The 21,288-nt window shown below is 43.0% G+C and overlaps 1 protein-coding gene across 3 annotated transcripts in view; it reads right to left on the bottom strand.

Annotated features, from left to right (window-relative positions):
• LOC140480692 (zinc transporter ZIP12-like) overlaps positions 1-20,872 on the bottom strand; it is an 85,865-nt gene extending 64,993 nt beyond the window's left edge. For 2 of the 3 annotated variants that reach the window (XM_072575910.1, XM_072575911.1), the window contains exons 1-2: positions 20,762-20,872; positions 15,663-15,988 (exon numbers count right to left, since the gene is read on the bottom strand). In XM_072575910.1, coding sequence (XP_072432011.1) covers positions 15,663-15,923 — 261 coding nt within the window. In that variant the 5' untranslated portion in view covers positions 15,924-15,988; positions 20,762-20,872. The remainder of the gene's footprint in view (positions 1-15,662; positions 15,989-20,761) is intronic. The other variant, XM_072575912.1, reaches the window with a different exon arrangement.
• Between the last annotated feature and the right edge of the window lie 416 nt (positions 20,873-21,288).

Raw genomic sequence — 21,288 nt, 5'->3', positions numbered from 1 at the left:
ACAACAGAGTGTTACAAGGGGACATAAATTTAAGGTGAAGGGTGGAAGGTATAGGGGAGATGTCAGGGGTGGGTTCTTTACCCAGAGAGTGGTGGGGGCATGGAATGCGCTGCCCGAGGGAGTGGTAGAGTCAGATTCATTGGTGACCTTTAAGCGGCATTTGGATAGGTACATGGATGGGTGCTTAATCTAGGATAGAAGTTCGGCACAACATCGTGGGCCGAAGGGCCTGTTCTGTGCTGTATTGTTCTATGTTCTATGTTCTATGTTCTATGTATGTCTAAAAATCATCAGGTTGTTTATACATACCACGCAATTGGATAATCCAGAAATGACTTTATTGGTTAGTCTTTTAAATGTGGCAGGTGCATTTTTCAGACCAAATGGTATGACTTTAAATTGATACAGTCCATTTAGTGTTACAAAAGCCAAAATTTTCTTTGTTATTTTGGATAAAGGTACCTGCCAGTATCCTCTGCTTAAGTCCAACTTAGAAATATAACTTGCTTGTCCAATCTTTTCAATACAGTTTTCAATACAATCTGATATGAATCAGACTTTAAAAGTACATTGACTTTGTGATAATCTACATATGACCGTTGGGTGCATTTGGTTTTGGCACCAAAATGGGTAAACTCCAGTCACTGTAATTCACCTTGGTTATATTGTCTTGGAACATGCGTTCAATCTCTTTTCGAACCTGTGCCAACCTTAGAGAGGTAAGTCTATAAGGATGCTGTTTAATTGGAACAGCATTTCCTAATTCTACATCACACATAATTAGATGAGTATATCCCAGCTTATGGCTGAAAATGTGTTGCTGGAAAAGTGCAGCAGGTCAGGCAGCATCCAAGGAGCAGAAGAATCGACGTTTCAGGCATATCTTCCCATGTGGTGGCAATAACTCTCACATCATTTTGACTTTCCTCTGAAAGGTAACTTAATAATTTATCCCAATTTTTGACAACTTCCTCATTGTCCAAATTAATTTGAGGAATGTCCAATTCAGAAGCCTCTAACTTGGTTCTTCCCGCTGTGTTGTAACCAGTAACGCATTCTCCTTTTGCTTTCCTTCCCTATCAAAATACCTTTTGAGCAGATTCACATGATACACTCTGTGAGCTTTCTCTCTGCCTGGAGTCCTTATCAAATAGGTAAAAACAATGACTGCAGATGCTGGAAAGCAAATACTGGATTAGTGGTGCTGGAAGAGCACAGCAGTTCGCTGCTCGTTGGATGCTGCCTGAACTGCTGTGCTCTTCCAGCACCACTAATCCAGTAAGTCCTTATCAAATAGTTCACTCACTCACTCCCCCACCCTATTTAACTGTTCCCTAAAATTTTACACATAGTCCAAATATGTGGTTTCTGAATTCTCACTCACTACTTCCTCCTTAATTAATTTTAATTGTTTTCTCGCTTCATGTCCATAAACTACTTCGAATGGACTGAATTTAATTGATTCATTTGGTACATCTCTGATTGCAAAAAGTACAAACCAAATTCCTTTGTCCTAATCACCTGGATAGTCTTGACTATAAGCCCTCAATAAGGTATTTAATGTCTGATGCCACCTCACTAGTGCTCCTTGCGAATCTGGATGGGACGCAATGGATATGAATTGTTTTATTCCTAAGCTGTCCATAATTACTTTGAATAATTTTGATGTAAGGTTTGACCCTTGATCTCATGGTATCTCTTTGGGTAGTCCATATCTGGTGAAAAATTTGAGTAACTCTTCTACAATCCTTTTAGCTGTGATATTGCGTAATGGAATGGCCCCTGGAATTCTAATGGGCACATCCATTATTGTTAACAAATACGGATCCCACTTTTTGTTTTAGGTAGGGGTCCTATGCAATCAATTAAAACTCTTGTAAAAGGCTTCTGAAATTCAGGAATGGGTTCTAAAGATACGAGTTTTATTATTGCCTGCAGTTTTCCAATTACATGACATGTATGATATGTCTGGCAAAATTCAACTACATCCTTATGCAGTCCAGGGCAGTAAGATTGCTTTTGTATTTTAGCTTGAGTTTTTCTTACCCCTAAAAAACCTCCTACTGGGAGTTCATGCGCTACCCACAAGACCTGCTTTATATCACCTAATGGTTATACAACTTGATGAACTTCTGCCATTTCTCACATACCTGGAGATGTGATGGTTTCCATTTCCCCATTAAAAAATCATTTTTAAGATAGTAGTACTCAGGGATACTCTCAGTTTCTTCTTACGTGTATGCTTTTTGATACAATTACTTCAGTTTTTCATCTTTCTGTGGCAATTCTTTGAGCTAAAGATATCCAAGTTGTCCTCCATCTGTTCCTGTTTTGTCTCAACCATTTGATCAAATTTGGTCTCTGATAATTCTACTTTAACTTTCTTATCTGTATTCTTTGATTTTTTTCCTCCAATTTCAACTAGTGACTTTGTGTCCTTGTTACTACACAGTTAAGAAAAATCCCAGGATATGCTTCCCATAATACCTCAGCTGCCTGATTTTCCATTGGCCTTTCAATTTCAGTTGGCAGCTCTCCTACCTGTGACCCAGCTATACTACTAGCAAGGACAAATTGTATTCCAGAAGGTGAGAGTTCTTCCAGTACTCTGACCACCACTTCTCCAGTTTTCATCCGACACTCTAACCTCACTCAGCCTAAATGAGCACTTCTTGTCTCTTCATGAATTTAATGTGCTAGCCCTTTTTCTGGCAGTAATCCTTCTGAGTTACATATCTCCTCATCTCTCAATGTCAAAGATTGACATGGGGTATTGTAACCTCTTTGCCTGCTGCTCCTGTCCTATACGAATAAACTTGACCTTCACAGGTATATGGTTTAAGAAGATCTGGCAATTCTTCCTTAACCAACCTCCAACCAGGTTGTATATTCTGGTGCAGCTTTTTAGCCTCCATTGTGCTTTCCATTACTACTCCAACAAAATTCACTAGCTTACCCTGTTTTCCTACATCGGACTTCTCAGTGCTTTTCCTAACCCAGCATCACTGATCTGTATGCAATCAGGTCCCAGACCTTCCTGTGGCTTGCCACTTCAACACACAACCCTGCTCCCATGCCCACATGTCTGTCCTTGGCTGGCTGCAACATTCCAGTGAATCTCAACGTAAACTGGAGGAACAGCAAGTTTTCTTCCGATTAGGCACGTTAACAGCCTGCCAGTCTCAACATTAAATTCACAGAAAGTGAGGACTGCAGATGCAGTCCTGAAGAAGGGCTTGTGCCCGAAACATTGATTCTCCTGCTCCTCGGATGCTGCCTGGCCTGCTGTGTTTTTCCAGCACCACACTTCTCAACTCAACATTGAATTCAACAACTTCAGATAATTTTATTTCATTTTTTTTTTCACTGTTCTGTACCTCTTATTTCTTGATTGGCTCTCTTTCTCTCGCTCTCCACACTCTCATCACCTTTTTCTCTCCTTTTCCCCCTTTGCTACCCTTCTCCCTGTTTTCCATTTTGCCTCTGCTTCACCCATCCCCCCCATCCCCCACATATTTTGTCACATAGCACTGGCATCAGCCTTGGTCATTCACAGCTCCTAATCTCCCTATAATCTTTCTATGCACTGTCATTATCACCTCTTTATTGCTACCTTTGCTTCTGGAGCCATGACTCACCTTCTCTCAGCCTCGTATAAATACCTATTTCTACCCTTTTTTTAGCTTTGACAAAGGGTCAGTTAGATTCGAAACATCAGCTTGACTGGTGAGCAAGGTTAGATCTCACGGAATACAGGGAGAACTAGCCATTTGGATACAGAACTGGTTCAAAGAAAGAAGACAGAGGGTGGTGGTGGAGGGTTGTTTTTCAGACTGGAGGCCTGTGACCAGTGGAGTGCCACTAGGATTGGTGCTGGGCCCTCTACTTTTTATAATTTATATAAATGATTTGGATGCAAGCATAAGGGGTACAGTTAGTAAGTTTGCAGATGACACCAAAATTGGAGGTGTAGTGGACAGCGAAGAAGGTTACCTCAGATTACAACAGGGATTCTTGACCAGATGGGCCAATGGGCTGAGAAGTGGCAGATGGAGTTTAATTCAGATAAATGCGAGGTACTGCATTTTGGGAAAGTAAATCTTAGCAGGACTTATACACTTAATGGTAAGGTCCTAGGGAGTGTTGCTGAACAAAGAGACCTTGGAGTGCAGGTTCATAGCTCCTTGAAAGTGGAGTCACAGGTAGATAGGATAGTGAAGAAGGCGTTTGGTATGCTTTCCTTTATTGGTCAGAGTATTGAGTACAGGAGTTGGGAGGTCATGTTGCAGCTGTACAGGACATTGGTTAGGCCACTGTTAGAATTTTGCATGCAATTCTGGTCTCCATCCTATTGGAAAGATGTTGTGAAACTTGAAAGAGTTCAGAAAGGATTAACAAGGATGTTGCCAGGGTTGGAGGATTTGATCTATAGGGAGGGGCTGAACAGGCTGGGGCTGTTTTGCCTGGAGCGTCGGAGGCTGAGGGGCGACCTTATAGAGGTTTACAAAATTATGAGGGGCATGAATAGCATAAATAGACAAGATTGTATCCCTGGGGTTGGAGAGTCCAGAAATAGAGAGCTTGGGTTTAAGTGAGAGGGGAAAGCTATAAAAGAGACCTAAGGGGCAACATTTTCATGCAGAGGGTGGTACGTGTATGGAATGAGCTGTCAGAGGAAATGGTAGATGCTGGTACAATCGCAACATTTAAAAGGCATTTGGATGGGTATATGAGTAGGAAGGATTTGAAGGGATATGGGCTGGGTGCTGGTAGGTGGGACTAGATTGGATTGGGATATCTCTCGGCATGGACAGTTGGACCAAAGGGTCTGTTTCCATGCTGTACATCTCTATGACTCTATGATTCTATGCTAGTGCTGGACGTACAAAACAAATTGTAGCCCACTCCTTGCACGGCATTCAGATAGATCCTCTAATCTCCTGACAGTGAATGCACCAAGCTGAAAAACTCAATTTGGCTAAACCCCTGTGCTGCATGCGGACTGTGCTCGTGACGGACAGTACCGAGCCCTGGACCTGACAGAGGATCCCCTTCCACCACCGATTGAAATGAGGACTAGACCCCACCATTTTCTGACGTGGCCATTTGATTGCATGAACATGCAGTGAGTGTACTACACATGCAGCTGGCACATACTCTAGGTTTCCCCCACAGTCCCCACCCTCCCAAACCCTTAATCCACTGTCCCAACCCCTTCAGTCTCAGACACATCCTATTGATACACATGACAGGCAGGCGCTAAGAGAGCAAGCAAGAATCCCTGAGGTGCAGCCTGGCCCAATCCGTGAGCTGAGTGCCTGTGCTTGCCTGCAAAGTGTCCAAGCAGCAGCCTTTCAATGCCAGTTGCTGGTGCATCCTGCATTGTAAACCTGTGCTTCCTAAGTGGCCTTCAAGTGGAACAGAGAGGTGCCCTGATGTCTGTGAGGCGTTGGAAAATGCTGGGTGAAGAGTACTTGTGGCTGGTGCCACTTGTGGTTTAAGCCCTGAGATGTTGTTTGGTGGTGAACAACATGGAGTCTGGTCACAGCCAGTGACAAGTTGAAGTCGGCAGACACTCAGTCTGACCTCCATGTTGAGATCTAAACATAGAACATAAAATAATTCCTCATAGGAATAGGGCCTTCAGCCTACCATGTCTGTGCCAACCATGATGCATTCTAAACTAAACTCATCTGCCTACACATGTCTCTTCCATACTCCACTAAATGCCTGATAAATGTTGCTGTGGTATCTGCTTCTACCATTCCAAGCACCAACCCCCTCTGAGTAAGAAGCTTTCTTCGCACATCTCCATTAAAAGTTCCCTCTCTCACCTTAAACCTTTGCCCACTAGTATTTCATTTTTCTACCCTGGGATAAAGACTTCAAGTATGCACCAGGTTGGGCTGGACCAGCATTTACTACCCCTCCCCAGCTGCCCTTCAGTTTTGAGCTTGTGGAATTTTAACATTTTATCTTGGAAGGTTACATTTGTGAAAACTTTATTTATGTAACTATTTATTTATCCAATTTTATCTCTGATTGAGTGGAATATATGTCCTAGAGATGTGTCACATGCATTGCTGCTACTTGTTGATAATGACCTTCTTGAGCTGTTACAGCTCTTCATCATCTAAAGTATTTTATTTGCCCTGTTTGGCTGTGACCAAACACACGAGATTATTGTTAAAAGTATCTTCCAGTTCAGATTTATTAATATTCACTAAAACTATAGGAATATATACATTCTTAGGATTTGGTGTTTGGCTCAGACCATTAGAAATGATCATTTGGGAAACTGGCTGGTATTGTACTTTTAAATTGGGGGTTGGTGCTGATAATGAACAGCTTGCCAAATAGAGGTACATGAAACTGTTGCATCATGAAATTTAGAACCAGAATCTCTCTTTGAACATTGAAGTCTAAAGCTTGAGTTGTTGTAAGGTTGTTAGAAATAAGCACAAAATGTCGTTTATCCTTTAGTAGACCTGCTCTCAGGCCTTTCTAAGATGCACAAATTTCATAACATTGAAGTAAACACTTCGTGGAAAACAGAGTAGTTTTTAAGAGATTGAAACGCTGGTGATCTTCCTGCCATGTATATTATGTATTTTTAAAGGGAAGGTTTGGAAAAAGAATTTAATGGAGTTGAATGATTTATTGTCACATATATTTTTAAAAATCAGTGAAAAGTGTTAAGTGTCAATACACATCAGTATCATTTTGAATGATTGAATATGTTAAAAAATATTACTGAAGTAGAGTTTATCTTTCTCTCCCCTTCTTGTTTCTCCTCTGCTTAACATCTGCTAGGATCTGTGTAACAGACTCTGGGTATTGGTTATAGGCCTCCACTGCTGCCACTACTACAACTGCTGTGTCTGAGCTGGAGTGGTGGGTCAATTCTCATTCATCTGGAGCCCAACCGATGCTCTTCCAGACAATGCCACCACACCTCGATCGCAATGGTCCTCTGCCATCCACTCGGCCGAAAGTGCCTCTCTTTCACCATCCGGGCCTAGCTGTGGACCTGGTGCCTTGGCTGAGCCTGTGTGTCCGTGCTGGGGGATCCAGGTTGGGACCTGCTTCACGCTTGCCAGGAGACCACGGACTGTGGTGGAGCTGCATTCAACTCTTCCTGGTGTTGCTGCTGCTTGCATCTGCCAACTGAGATATCTTTGTTCCAAAATTTGAAAGATACAGGGAAAAAACATTAAAGTACCTGAGCTATCTTTGTATGTCATTTTGCTCTTGCAAAGAAATTTGTTTTGGTTCATGTTGATTTGACATTTTTTATTCTTTTGTGCTGGTATCATGCACTGATGCAGGTTCGTATGATGCACGTAGAGCTCCTGGAACTCCCTTCCTCATGGCACTGTGTGTGCATCTACACCAAATGGTCTGAGCAATTCAATGAAGCAGCTGACTAGCATCTTCTCAAGGGCACGTAGGAATGGGCAATACATGGTGGCACAGCCAGAGATACCCACATTCCATAACTGGAAAACAAAGTTGCGATCTCACTTGTCATACAAAGATAAACTGGTTGATCCTTGGTGATATGATCAATGTGTCATGGGAATGATCTGGCTGACAGATTATCCCAAAAAGGACTTTCCTTGAGGATGGATGAAGCCAAAGTGGCAGGTGATCAATAAAAACCTGTTTTAGGTGCAGCTTTAAAGACATGTAGCTGAACAAATGTTGCAACTTACGAGATACTGCCAAACTATGTATAACAAAACACTGATTCCAATCATTGGCAGAATCGCAGAGAAGTGTCAATACTCAAGCTCATCTTGGCTTCCTGAGATCTTCTACCTGGTTGATTCCAACAGTTAAGTAGGGGCAGAACTATCAAGATGCACAGATCTCAGTGGAGTTACAATTCACAAGATTCAAATAATTACCACTGGCAGAGCACATGAGACAGTCAAATCAACAAATGATTTCTGTACCCAAATGAATTTGACATGTTTGGAAAATTTAATGCAAGACTAATGCAACTCCATTTACCGATTGCCAATGAAATCCAATGTAACAACCAGGTGAAGAGTTAAGCAAAACTGAATGAGATGAAGTAAAACGGCCTGTCCACATCATTTACTGCATCTGCTGCACCCGATGTGGCCTCCTCTATATTGGGGAGACAGGCCGCCTACTTGCAGAATGTTTCAGAGAACACCTCTGGCACACCCAGACCAACCAACCCAACCACCCCGTGGCTCAACATTTCAACTCCCCCTCCCACTCCACCAAGGACATGCAGGTCCTTGGACTCCTCCATCGCCAGACCATAGCAACATGACGGCTGAAGGAAGAGCGCTTCATCTTCCGCCTAGGAACATAGAACATAGAACATAGAACAATACAGCACAGAACAGGCCCTTCGGCCCACGATGTTGTGCCGAACTTCTATCCTAGATTAAGCACCCATCCATGTACCGATCCAAATGCCGCTTAAAGGTCGCCAATGAATCTGACTCTACCACTCCCTCGTAACCACAAGGGATGAACTCAGATTTCTCCAGTTTTCTCATTTCCCCTCCCCCCACCTTGTCTCAGTCCCAACCCTCGAACTCAGCACCACCTTCCTAACCTGCAATCTTCTACCTGACCTCTCCGACCCCACCCCCACTCCGGCCTATCACTTCACCTTAACCTCCTACCACCTATCGCATTTCCAACACCCCTCCCCCAAGTCCCTCCTCCCTACCTTTTATCTTACCCTGCTTGGCACACTTTTCTCATTCCTGAAGAAGGGCTCATGCCCGAAACGTCGATTCTACTGCTCGTTGGATGCTGCCTGACCTGCTGCGCTTTTCCAGCAACACATTTTCAGCTCAGTCCTCACTTTCTCCAATTGGGAATATACCTGGTTGCATTTGCATTGCTGATGCTATCTCAGTCCTTGGTAAGACAAAGGTAGAACACAACCTTAATTAGATTAGATTAGATTAGATTAGATTACTTACAGTGTGGAAACAGGCCCTTCAGCCCAACAAGTCCACACCGCCCCGCCGAAGCGTAACCCACCCATACCCCTACATCTACATTTACCCCTTACCTAACACTATGGGCAATTTAGCATGGCCAATTCACCTGGCCTGCACATCTTTGGACTGTGGGAGGAAACCGGAGCACCCGGAGGAAACCCACGCAGACACGGGGAGAACGTGCAAACTCCACACAGTCAGTCGCCTGAGGTGGGAATTGAACCCGGGTCTCAGGCGCTGTGAGGCAGCAGTGCTAACCACTGTGCCACCGTGCCGCCCACAATCTTCACCTATTGACAATAGTAGCATGACGGTGAGGACTGGTATTTAACAGCACAAAGAGCCAAGTCAACATGGGGCAGGTAAATTTCAGCAAGTCCATTTACTCCATTCCTAGAGTCCATCCAATCCAGGGAAAGCAAGGTTGTTAAACAAATGCTGACCTAGCAGAATAAAGAGGATCTGTATGGTTGATGAGATTTCTTTAATTGCTTCTCTCCAGACATTCACAACTTTGCTGTCAGGAGAGACTTATTCAAGAAGTACATCTCCAATATATGGCAAGATAACCATCAATATTTCTCCAATCCTTTCAATCAGGTTCTGCCAGTGAAAATTCTACGATTTTCTACCATTCAATACTACAACCCCAGTAAAATCAGGATTTTCCTTGTTCATACAGAGCGGAAACTCCCAGCCACATATCAGCAACAAGGCAAAACATTTATTGCTATTGGTTCAAAACACTGTCATCTGAGCAAGCAAGCTATCCCAATATAGAGCACAAGGTACTAACTCAAGTATGAGGCTACATACTGCTTTACATGGACTTATTTGGCAAGAGATTATTGAAACAGATCATAAGTCATTGAAAATTTCCTGCTGCAAACAGTTAACAGCTGCACTGCCACATTTCAACATCAAATTGTCAAATGCAAGGATGTGTCTTTGATGTGAAATACTAGCTAGGTGCTAGAATGATTATGTCTTGCACACAGCATATTATCCAACCCATAAATTGACCAAACTTTCCTCTGGATCTGTATGTTGATGGTCTAAATTATGGAATTTGAAATATTTTTAGAGTTGACCTTTGATCAGAGGCAATGTGAGCAGATGAAATTGGCAACTGTCAAAGATAAGCAACTACAAGAATTTCAAACGATCATCATTCAGGGATGGTCAGAATTATTGAAGAAATACCTGAGAATATCTGTTCATTTTGGCCATATGGAGATCATTTTGGTGTATCATGGGAAGTCATTTTCAAAGACAAACAAAGCCTAATCCCAAGACAATTTTGCCAAGATATCTCGTCCATATTATGTTAGTCCAAATGGTTATGAATGCAAAAGACAATTAGTACATGGATTGGGATATTCAGTGGCTCATGAATACATCTGCACTCTGCCAAATGGATCAACCCGACCATGGAGGGAGCATCTACATTTACACAATGTACCATCCATGCATTGGAAAAAAGTAACACAACACCTATTCAAGTAGATGGAGAAAATTATATTCTTGTAGTCGATCACTTCTCTAAATTTCTCTTTCTTTGCCAATTTATCAACACAATAAGCTCAGTTGCCGCTGACACAGTCAATGCTATTTTCAGTTTATTCGGTGTCCCAGATTGATTAGTGTATCATAGTCATCACAGCATGGAAACAGACCCTTTGGCCCGACCAGTCTATGCCAAACATATTCCCAAAATAAACTAATCCCATCTGCCTGATCCTAGCTCATATCCCTGCAAATCTTTCCTATTCGTATATTCATCCAAATGTCTTTTAAATGCTGTAGCTGGGCCTGCATCCATCACTTCCTCAGGAAGTTCATTCCACACTTGAATGATCCTCTATGTAAAAGATTTGCCTCTTAGAACAAAGAACAAAGAAAAATTATAGCTCAGGAACAGGCCCATCGGCCCTCCAAGCCTGAGCCCATCCAAATGTACTCTCTAAACCTGTTGGTCAATTCCTAAGCATCTGTATCCCTCTGCTCCTCTCCTACTCATGCATCTATCCAGACGCATCTTAAATGAATCTACCATGCCTGCCTCTATCACCTCTGCGGGCAACGCGTTCCAAACGCCCACCATCCTCTGTGTGAAGTACTTGCCGCGTGCATCCCCCTTAAACTTTCCACCTCTAACCTTGAAAGCATGACCTCTCGTTATTGAATCCTTCACCCTGGAAAAAAGCTTGTCTCTATCCACCCTGTCTATACCCTTCATGATTTTGTAAACCTCAATCAGGTCCCCCCTCAATCTCCTTTTTTCTAATGAAAATAAACCTAACCTACTCAACCTTTCTTCATAGCTAACACCTTCCATAACAGGCAACATCCTCATAAACCTTCTCTGCACCCTCTCCAAAGCGTACACATCCTTTTGGTAATATGGTGCCTAGAATTGTACACCATATTCAAAATGTGGCCGAACCAATGTCTTGTACAATGTTAACATGACTTGCCAGCTCTTATACTCAATACCCCATCCAATGAAGGCAAGCATACTAAAAGCCTTCTTGACCACTCTATCCACCTGTGCAGCAACATTCAGGGTACAATGGACCTGCACTCCCAGATCTCTCTGCTCATCAACTTTTCCCAAGGCTCTTCTGTTCATTGACTAGAATTGACTAATTCACTCTAGAATTAGTCTTGCCTAAATGCATCACCTCACATTTGTCAGACTTGAAATCCATCTGCCACTTTTCCGCCCAACTCTCCAGTCTATGTATATCCTCCTGTATTCTCTGACAGTCCCTTATGCTTTCTGCTACTCCACCAATCTTCATGTCATCTGCAAACTTGCTGATCATACCAACAGTGCCCTCTTCCAGATCATTTATGTATATTACAAACAACAGTGGCCCCAACACTGACCCCTATGTCTTTTTAAAATCTCTCTCCTCTCACCTTAAAAATGTTCCCCCTAGTCTTGAAATTCCCCATCTTAGGAAAGCCAACTCTATTTATACCTCTCATTATTTTATAAACTTCTTTCAGGTCATTTCTCAACCTCCTACGCTCCAGTGAAAAGAGTCCCAGCCTATCCAGCATTTCTTTCTAACTCAAATCTTCCATACCTAGCAAAGTCCTGGTAAATCTCTTCTGAACCTGCTCCAGCTTAATAATATCCTTCCTATAACTGGGTGACCAGAACTGGACACAGTAATCCCAAAGAGACCTCACCAACGTCCTGTACAATCTCAACACAACATCCCAACTCCTATACTCAAAGGACTGAGCTATGAAGGAAAGCATGCTAAATGTCATTTTAACCACCCTGTCTCTATGTGATGCAAACTTTAAAATCCCTCTGTTCTACAACACTACCCAAGGCCCTACCATTAATTTATAAGACCTATCCTGTGTTTTAACAAAATGCAATACCTCTCATTTATCCAGATTGAAATCCACCTGCCATTTTTCAGCCCATTGACCCATTTGATCAAGATACCTTTGTAATCTTAGAAAACCTTCTTCACCATCTACTATGTCACCATACAGTCATAGACGTCGTGTCATACATTCCCACAGCATGGAGACAGGCCCTTTGGCCCAACTGGTCCACGCCAACCAAAATGTCCATCCACACTACTGCCATTTCCCTGCACATGGCCCATATCCTTCTAAACCTTTCCTATCCGTGTATATGTCCAAATGCCTTTTAAACTTTGTTAATGTACCTGCCTCAACCAATTCTATTAGCAGCTCATTCCAAATGCGTACCACCCTCTGGGTAAAAAAATTGCTCCTCAGGTTCCCTTTTATACTTTCCCCTCTAACCTTAAACTGATGTCCTCTCGTCCCCAATTCCCCAACTCTGGGAAAAAGACTGAGTGCATTCACCCTATCCATGCCTCTCATGATCTTATACACATCTATACAGTTCTCCCTCAGTCTTCTACGTTGTAAACAAAAAGCCCCAGCTTGTCCAACTTCTCCCTATAACTCAGTCTCTTGAGTCCTGGCAACATCCTTGTAAACTTCTTCTGCACTTTTTCCAGTTTAATAACATTCTTCCTATAACAGGGTGACCAAAACTGGACACAATATTTCAAGCGTGGCCTCACCAACGTCTTGTATAACTGCAACATAACTTATTTTGGTGTCTTCTGCAAACTTACTAACCACGCCCTTCTGCATTCTCATCCAAATCATTTATATAAATAACAACAACAGTGGACCCAAAACTGATCCCTGTGGAACAGTGCTCGTCATATGCCTCCATTCTGAAAAGCAACCCTCCATCATTACTCTGTCTCCTGCCCTTAAGCAATTATATATCCAACTGGCAAGCTTGCTCTGACCTAGCTTTCCTAATTAGTTAACCATGTGAAACTTTGTCAAAGGCTTTACTTAAATCCAATCATCAATCTTTTTGTTAACTTCCTCAAAAAAACTCAATCAGGTTTGTGAGACATGATTTTCCTGGCACTTCTATCCCAGAATGTTGTGGGAAGTAATGGAGGAAATTATGAGACCCCTTGCAGAAATACTTGCATCATCTATAACCATGGGTGAGTTGCCTGATGACTAGGGTGCCTTTGTTTAAGAAAGGTTGGAAGGAGTAGTCAGGGAACTATACACTTGTGAGTCTAACTTTGGTTGTAGGTAAATTGTTGAAGGTTGGAATTTGTTAAAAGATGGAATTTATGGAGGGTGGCAAAAATTTATTCTTGACAGACATCGACACATTGGCAAAGTATTTTCAAGACTCACAAACTTTGTGCAGACCCTTATCATATCACCACCCAACTATGAAATGGTTCAGCAGGAATTATGGTATGCATTATCTAATCATTGATAATTATCAAGCAACAAAGCAATGTTTTTGCATTGCAGTGCTACATTGTTGTGCAACACCAATAGAGAAGGGAGGATCATCCCCAGCACAACTAATGCTCAGAAGACCTTACCCAGCAACCACTTATCTCCCCCTTCTGAGACACATGACATTTATCTTCAAAGACAGAGGGAACGGAAACAGGTACATGATAAGCAAGCAGATAGAAAACTACCACATTGTGTGCTGGGTAGAGTGTAAGTTAGAAATAAAAACATGCCTTTGAAAAAGAATATTGGAGATTCAAACTCTGGAACACTATAAACAATGGAACACCACAGGCACCAAAACATCCCAAACACTGATCGCCACTTTAACCAAAAGATCACCTTACATGGAACCAAAATTTTTGTGTCTGGCATCTCAAGTACAGAGACACTGCTTACACTTGAACACCATGAGTACTGGATGGATGCACACTGGAACATCTGATAGAGAGTAACCCATCTATACTAAAATCTCACCTATTGGACCGCAGTGTACTGAATCTTGTTCTCAAACACTATAAATACTGAGTTCTAATAGTGGCTGAACTCAATAAGGTGCAACACTACAGTCTCACATGCAATGGACATATGTTTGGGAACATAATGTGCTCTCAACGTAATATCCAGTCATTCAGTCAATAAAGTTATGACTGTCATTCTTTATCTGTGCTGAAAAGAAGTTTTGTTTGTTCTAAACTAAAGCAAACTGACCCGAGGCAGTTGTAAGGTACATCAAAACAGAAAAGTTAAAAATCACACAACACCAGGTTATAGACCAACAGGTTTAATTGGAAGCACTAGCTTTCAGAGCGCTGTTCCTTCATCAGGTGGTTGTGGAGGACACATCTCCAAATCAAAACAGGAAAAGCACTGAACAGTTCCATTACTGTCAATATGTGTGATAAGCTTTAATTCATTTGAACTCATTTCAGTATCATTAGAGATTTTGTGCAACAAGACCTTCCCATGTCAGTTCACTGGCTGTATTCATTCATGTGCTGGCTACTGGCTACTACTGAACTCATTGCATGTTTGAAATATCTATAGCAATGTTCTCTCCTGCTGGTTCTGTGGGGAAATACTGACATCTTGTTCTTGCATAACTGGTTCACAAATGTGAATGTGAGAAACTTTGCTTTTAGCCAACACATTTCTGGAATATTCTATGCAATTTGATCAGAGTTGGTTGGAGCATCAGGAAAACAATCTGCTGTTCTTCAACAGGATACCCTAAATTCATTAAATCTCTTTTTGAAAAAAAAGGATTTATGGCCCAAGCAATGACAGTCTTCCTCAATATTGTGCTGAAGTGAAAGTTTTGGGTGATATGTGGTTTGCACCCAGGGCAGGAAATGTATGTGTCTTATGTACTAGTGGGAAATTAGGAGCTAGGGACTGCTCCCCTGTGGATTCATTGGTGTAAATATACACAGCAAAAATTACTGAGTACCTTTTGTTCTAAAAGAAGCATTCCTGTGGAATGAGGAGCAGAAGCACTCCCAGACTCTACAATATATCAGTGGATAACTCCCTCCCTACCTTTCCCCTTTAACACTTCATGCTCCTACCTTGGAGCAGCAGTCAGCAAGACAACAGATAAAGTTAAAAGAAAGATTTCCTTGTGCACGCATTGCGGGGCTCAGCAACAATCCCAGATTATCTCAATGGGGTCAACAAACACCAGTTTGTGAATTTAGCAGGAGAAGGGCTGCCATTCAGCTCAGCTGAGACACCTTTCAGCTGGTTCTGTGAAATCACACAATAATTTGCAGGGACTAATTCTTCTTGAGAAAGCCATTAAAGCTTAAGATATAAACGTACCTTATCACATTGCTCTTTTGTGCTCGCTATTCTTTCTGAGCACTGGACTCGATCCCATACTGTTTGAATCAGAAAGCTTGTCTGATTATTGGAAAATGTAACTTGATCATTTGGAGACAAATGATGCAGCAATTCACTCAGGTATTCATTCGCATGACCGTCAGTCTGATTGTACTCCTTGGTCTGTCCTGTGATGATGTAAATGCTCACTATACTAGCATAGACCATCCAAACACTGAAAGGTAAATTCCAAAACAACATATTTTTCCTTTCTCTCTTCTTACTTCTCTTCCCAATTTATCCTTCTCCTCATGCAGTTCTCAAACCTAGAGGAAGAAAAGACTTTCATTTTAAGCCAGCTAAACAAGAGCTGAAATGAAGTGTAACAAGTTTAATGGCCAAACTGCTGCTCACCAATTTGATCCACTGCTGTTTTATACATTCGTATTCCTCAACAGAACATGTTTCACTTGCTCCATACTTTTCAATCTATACATGTTTTAAGGGTGTTTACTCTTTATGCAAGATTTTTAACTGATACAGGAGAAAGGGAAGACTGCAGACGCTGGAGAGTCAGAGTCAAAACGTGTGGCACTGGAAAGTGCAGTAGGTCAGGCAGCATCCGAGGAGCAGGAGAGTTGACGTTTTGGGCATAAGGCCTTCATCAGGAATGGTGGGTTTTTTTTGGAGGGGGGGGGGTGTCGCAGCATGGGAGCTGAGAGATAAATAAGTTGGATAGGGTTGGGGCTGGGGGAAAGGTAGGTGGGATTGCGATAGGTAGATGCAGGTAGGCGGTGATTGTGATAGGTTGGTGTGGAGGGTGGAGCGGATAGGTGGGAAGGCAGATGGACAGGTATGACAGTTCAAAAGGGTGGTCCCGATTGGAGGGTTGGATCTGGGGTGAGGTGGGGGAGGGGACGCTTGGATACTGGTGAAGTCAATGTTGATGCTGTGTCATTGTAGAGTTCCAAGGTGGACAATGAAGCTTTTTCCTCCAGTTTCTGGGATAATTTAATTTGGAAGTGGAGGAGGCCCAGGACTTGAACGTCCTTGGTGAGTGAGAGTGGCAGTTGAAGTGGTTGGCCACAGAATGGTGGGATTGGTTGGTGCGTGCACACCAGAGATCTTCTCTGAAACACTCCATAATTGGCATCCTGTCTCCCCAATGTAGAGGAGACCACATCGAAAACAATGGACACAGTTGATGAGGTGGGTGGATGTGCAGGAAAATCTCTGCCAGATGTGAAAAGATCCCTTGGGGCCTTGGATGGAGGTGAGGGGGTAGATGTGGGAGCGGGTTTTACACCTGTAGTGGCAGGGGAAGGTGAAGGGTGGGTTGGTGGGGGGGCATGGACCTAATAAGAGCGTCACAGAGGGAATGGTCTCTGAGGAATCCTTGGTGGTGGGTCTGACTTTAGATGATGGAAATAGCAGTGGATAATGTGCTGGATTTGGGTGATTTGATGGCGTGGAATGTGAGGACCAGGGGTTCTATCTTTTTAATGGTTGTGGGGATGGGGTTTGAGGGTGGAAGTGATGGAAGTAGAGGAGATACGATGGAGGGCATTATTGATCTTGTGGAAGGGAAAATTGCAGTCCTCGAAATAGGAGTGGAATTACTGCTCCTGGGAGCAGATACAGTGAAGGGTAGAGGAATTGGGAGTGAAGAATCTCATTTTTACGGGGTGGGGGGGGGGGTTGGAGGTGGGAGGAGGTGTAGTCAAGGTAGCTGTGGGAGTTGGTGGGTTTGAAGTAGATGCCTGTGTTGAGTTGGTTGCCAGAGACAGAGATGGACAGGTCCAGGAAGGGGAGGGAGGTGTCTGAGATGGTCCAGGTGAACATAAGGTCAGGGTGGAAGGTGTTGGTGAAGTAGATGAACTGTTCAACCACCTTGTGGGAGCACAAGGTAGTGCCAAAACAGTCATCATTGTAATGGAGGAAAAGATGGGGAATGGTGCCAGTGTGACTAAGGAAAAAAAAGATGGACTGTTCCATATTCCCTACAAAGAGACAGGCATAGCTGGGGCCCATGCAGGTGCTCATCGATTGGTACTTTTGTCTGATGGAAGTGGGAGAATTTGAAGGAGAAATTTTTGAGCATGAGGACCAGTTCCACCAATCGAATGAGAGTGTCATTGGAGGGGCACTTGTTGGGTCAGTGTGAGAGGAAGAAATGGAGGAATTTTAGGCCTTTGTCATGGTGGATGGACATGTACAGGGACTAGACATGCATGGTGAAGATGAGGAGTTTGAGGCCGGTAAAACGAAAGTCATAGAGGGCATGGGTGGTCTCCGAAATGTATGTGGGGAGCTCCTGGACCAAGAAGGACAGGACAGAGTCGAGATACAGGAAATGAGTTCAGTGGGGCAGGAGCATGTGGAGATAATAGGTTGAACGGAGCAGTCAGGTTTGTGGAATTTGGGTAAGAGCTAGAACCGAACGGTGTGGGGTTGTGGAACTAAGAGATTGGAGGCTGTAGATGGGATCTTGATTCCATTCTGACAAAAGCCTAAAAATCCTCGATTTCTTCCTGTCCCATCCATTTCCCTTCCACCGACACTCTCGTTCAATTGGTGGAACTGATCCTCACCTTCAACAATTTCTCCTTCAAATCCTCCCACTTCCTTTGGACCAAAAGAGAGGTCATGGGCACCCACAAGGCTCCAGCCATGCCTGCCAATTCGTCAGGTATATAGAACAGTCCATCTTCTGCAGCTACACTGGCACCATCCCCAATCTTTTCATCCACTACATTGATGTCTGTATTGGCACTACCTTGTGCTCCCATGAGGAGGTTGAATAGTTCATCAACTTCACCAACACCGTCCACCCTGACTTTATGTTCACCTGGACCATCACGGACACCTACCTCCCTCCCTTTCCTGGATCTCTCCGGTGACCAACTCAACACAGACATCTCCTTCAAACCCACCAACTCCTACACTACCTTGACTACACCCCCCCCCCACCCCTGTAAAAATATGATTCCTTACTCCCAATTCCTTCGCCCTTCACTGTACCTCATCCAGGAGCATCAAGTCCGCTCCAGGACATCCCAGGTAGCCTGTTACTTTTATGATCGTAATTTTCCCGCCCACATGATCAACAACGTCCTCCAACATCTCGCACCTTCGCCCTTGAACCCACCTCTCCAACCACAACAAACACAGAACCCCCCCCCACTGTTCTCACCTTCCACCTCACTAATCTCCAGATACACCACATTATCCTCTGCCACCTACAATCAGACCCCACCACCAGAAATACATTTCCCTTACCAATCCTTTCTGCTTTCCGCAGAGGCCATTCCCTCTATGACTCCTTTGTTAGATTCCCCACCAACCCACCCTCCACATCCATTACCTTTCCTTGCCATTGCAGGAGTTCTGAAACCTGCTCCCACACCTCCCCCACCATCTCTGTCCAAGGCCCTAAAGGATCATTTCATATCCAGCGGAGATTCTCCTGCACATCCACCCACCTCATTTACTGTGTACGTTGCTCTCGATGTGGTCTTCTCTACAGCGGGGAGACAGGATGCCAACTCACGGAATGGTTCAGGGAACATCTTTGGCACACATGCAACAAACAACTTCACCGTCCTGTGACCAATCACTTCAACTCCCCCTCCCACTCCCCCATGGACATACAAGTCCTGGGCCTCCTCCACTGCCCAATCAAAACCACCCAACAACTGGAGGAAGAATGCCTCATCTTCAGCCTCAGGACCCTCCAACCACATGGCATCATCATTGATTTCACCAGTATCCAAATCTCCCCCCACCTCATCCCAGATCCAGTTCTCCAACTCGGCACCACTCTCTTGACCTGTCACACCTGTCCATCTTTCTTCCCACCTATCAGCTTCGCCCTCCCCTCCGACCTCTCACAATCACCTCCTACCTGCATCCACCTATCACCATGCCACCCAACTTTCCTCCCAGCCCCACCTCCACCCTGCTATTTATCTCTCAACCCCCTTGCTCCTTCACATTTCTGATTGAAGAGCTTATGCCTGAAACATCGACTCTCCTGCTCCTTAGACGCTGCCTGATTTCCTGTGCTTTTCCAGTGCCATGCTTTTTGATTTTAACTGATAACATCTGATATCTCATTCTCCAGTATAAAGGTTACATTTAGCAAATATTGAAGAAATAGTAGTGATGTTTCATATTCTTAAATTAAATTGGCTTATGTTGAATCATATTACGTAAAGTTATTGATTTAATTTTTGTTTCATTGGCTGGATGAAAACTTTTTCATGTATTTATTAGCACTACATATTAGTAGACATTACAGTCTAAGTATTCAAATTGGAACAAATCAGATTACAATCTCTGTGTGTAACTCAGGTCATATCTGATTGTCAACAAACACTAAATAATACAGTTGGAAAGTTTTTTTATTGCTGGTGTATTTACTTTTGTATTGAGGGCAAACTTTCCCAGCAGTTGATAAAATGTTCATATTTATTGCTTGATGTGGGGTACTGCGTGGAACTTTTGGTCAAACTCCTGAGGAGGGACAATGCAAAGGAGTCTTTTTACTTTGCACATTTTTGCTCATTTCCTGGCTCATCTGTCCCCTTTTCTTGTGGCATAATCTTTTTTGTTCTTGTGCGTTGCAGTTGTGGATGTCTCGGCACAGCCATGCACAATTTGCCGTGAGGGCTGCTCCAAATTCGAAGTCAGGGAGCAACTGTCATTTCTTTTAAAGAACAAGCAAGTAGCATTCGCGAGTTTATTGTTGATTTGCATTTACTCTTATTTCAGGTAGTGCACTGAATCTAGTCTGTAGAGGGACTGCAAAAGTGTTAGGAAAACAAGCAAGAAGTAGAGAAACTCAATAAACCCAGGTTAGAAAGAGAAAGCGTGACTAAAGAGGAACAAGTCAAAAAGAAACAAAACAAAGTGAAAGGAATTCAAATGAATACATAGGAAGAAAAATCTGAGGAAACAAAAGGATAGAGACAGAGAAAAATAGATTGCTTTGTGAGGCAATGATCTGGTGCCCCCTGAAGCTTTGACCTAAATACACCACTGTTAACATTGTTAGTAATCCATCAGCCAATTGTTTATACATCATAAGATCTTTTTACCTTTCAACTGAATGTATAGATTTCTTCTTCCGATCAAAGAGCTTTAATGTCCTCCTTAGCCTTCGTTCTTATTAGTGAGATTTGGATAACAGTTGAGAGATTAGCAGTCACTGCTCAGTGTTCTGGTTGTCATGGAGACACTTGGATTTATTTCTGTATTGAGGTTGAGTACTTCAGTATATGTCTGTGTGGGAGGGGGCAGGGTGTGTGCAAGGGAGAAGTGGTTAAAAATGGGGTCCTAATGGATGATTATTTTCTCAACAATATCTTTGCCGATAATTTTGGGAATACTTAACCATCCGTAACTCATGGTGTATGCAGTGCACAAACATATATCTTGATATTTAAATATCAATTATATGCCTTGCCTGTTTCAAATTTTAAATCTCTTCATCTAAATCTAATATTTGTTCTGTGAAAGCAAAATGTTCAGAAAATGTCTAGTGAAGTAAATAAGTGGTGAAGTAAGTAAATAACATCATCAGTAACTGGAATAGGAATAGGCCATTTGACTCCTTGAGGAGAAA

This window comes from Chiloscyllium punctatum, chromosome 8 (genome assembly GCF_047496795.1).
Source record: "Chiloscyllium punctatum isolate Juve2018m chromosome 8, sChiPun1.3, whole genome shotgun sequence".
NCBI lineage: Eukaryota > Metazoa > Chordata > Chondrichthyes > Orectolobiformes > Hemiscylliidae > Chiloscyllium > Chiloscyllium punctatum.
The sequence above is the reverse complement of the archived record's forward strand: the minus strand, read 5'-3'. Positions and strand labels throughout refer to the sequence as shown.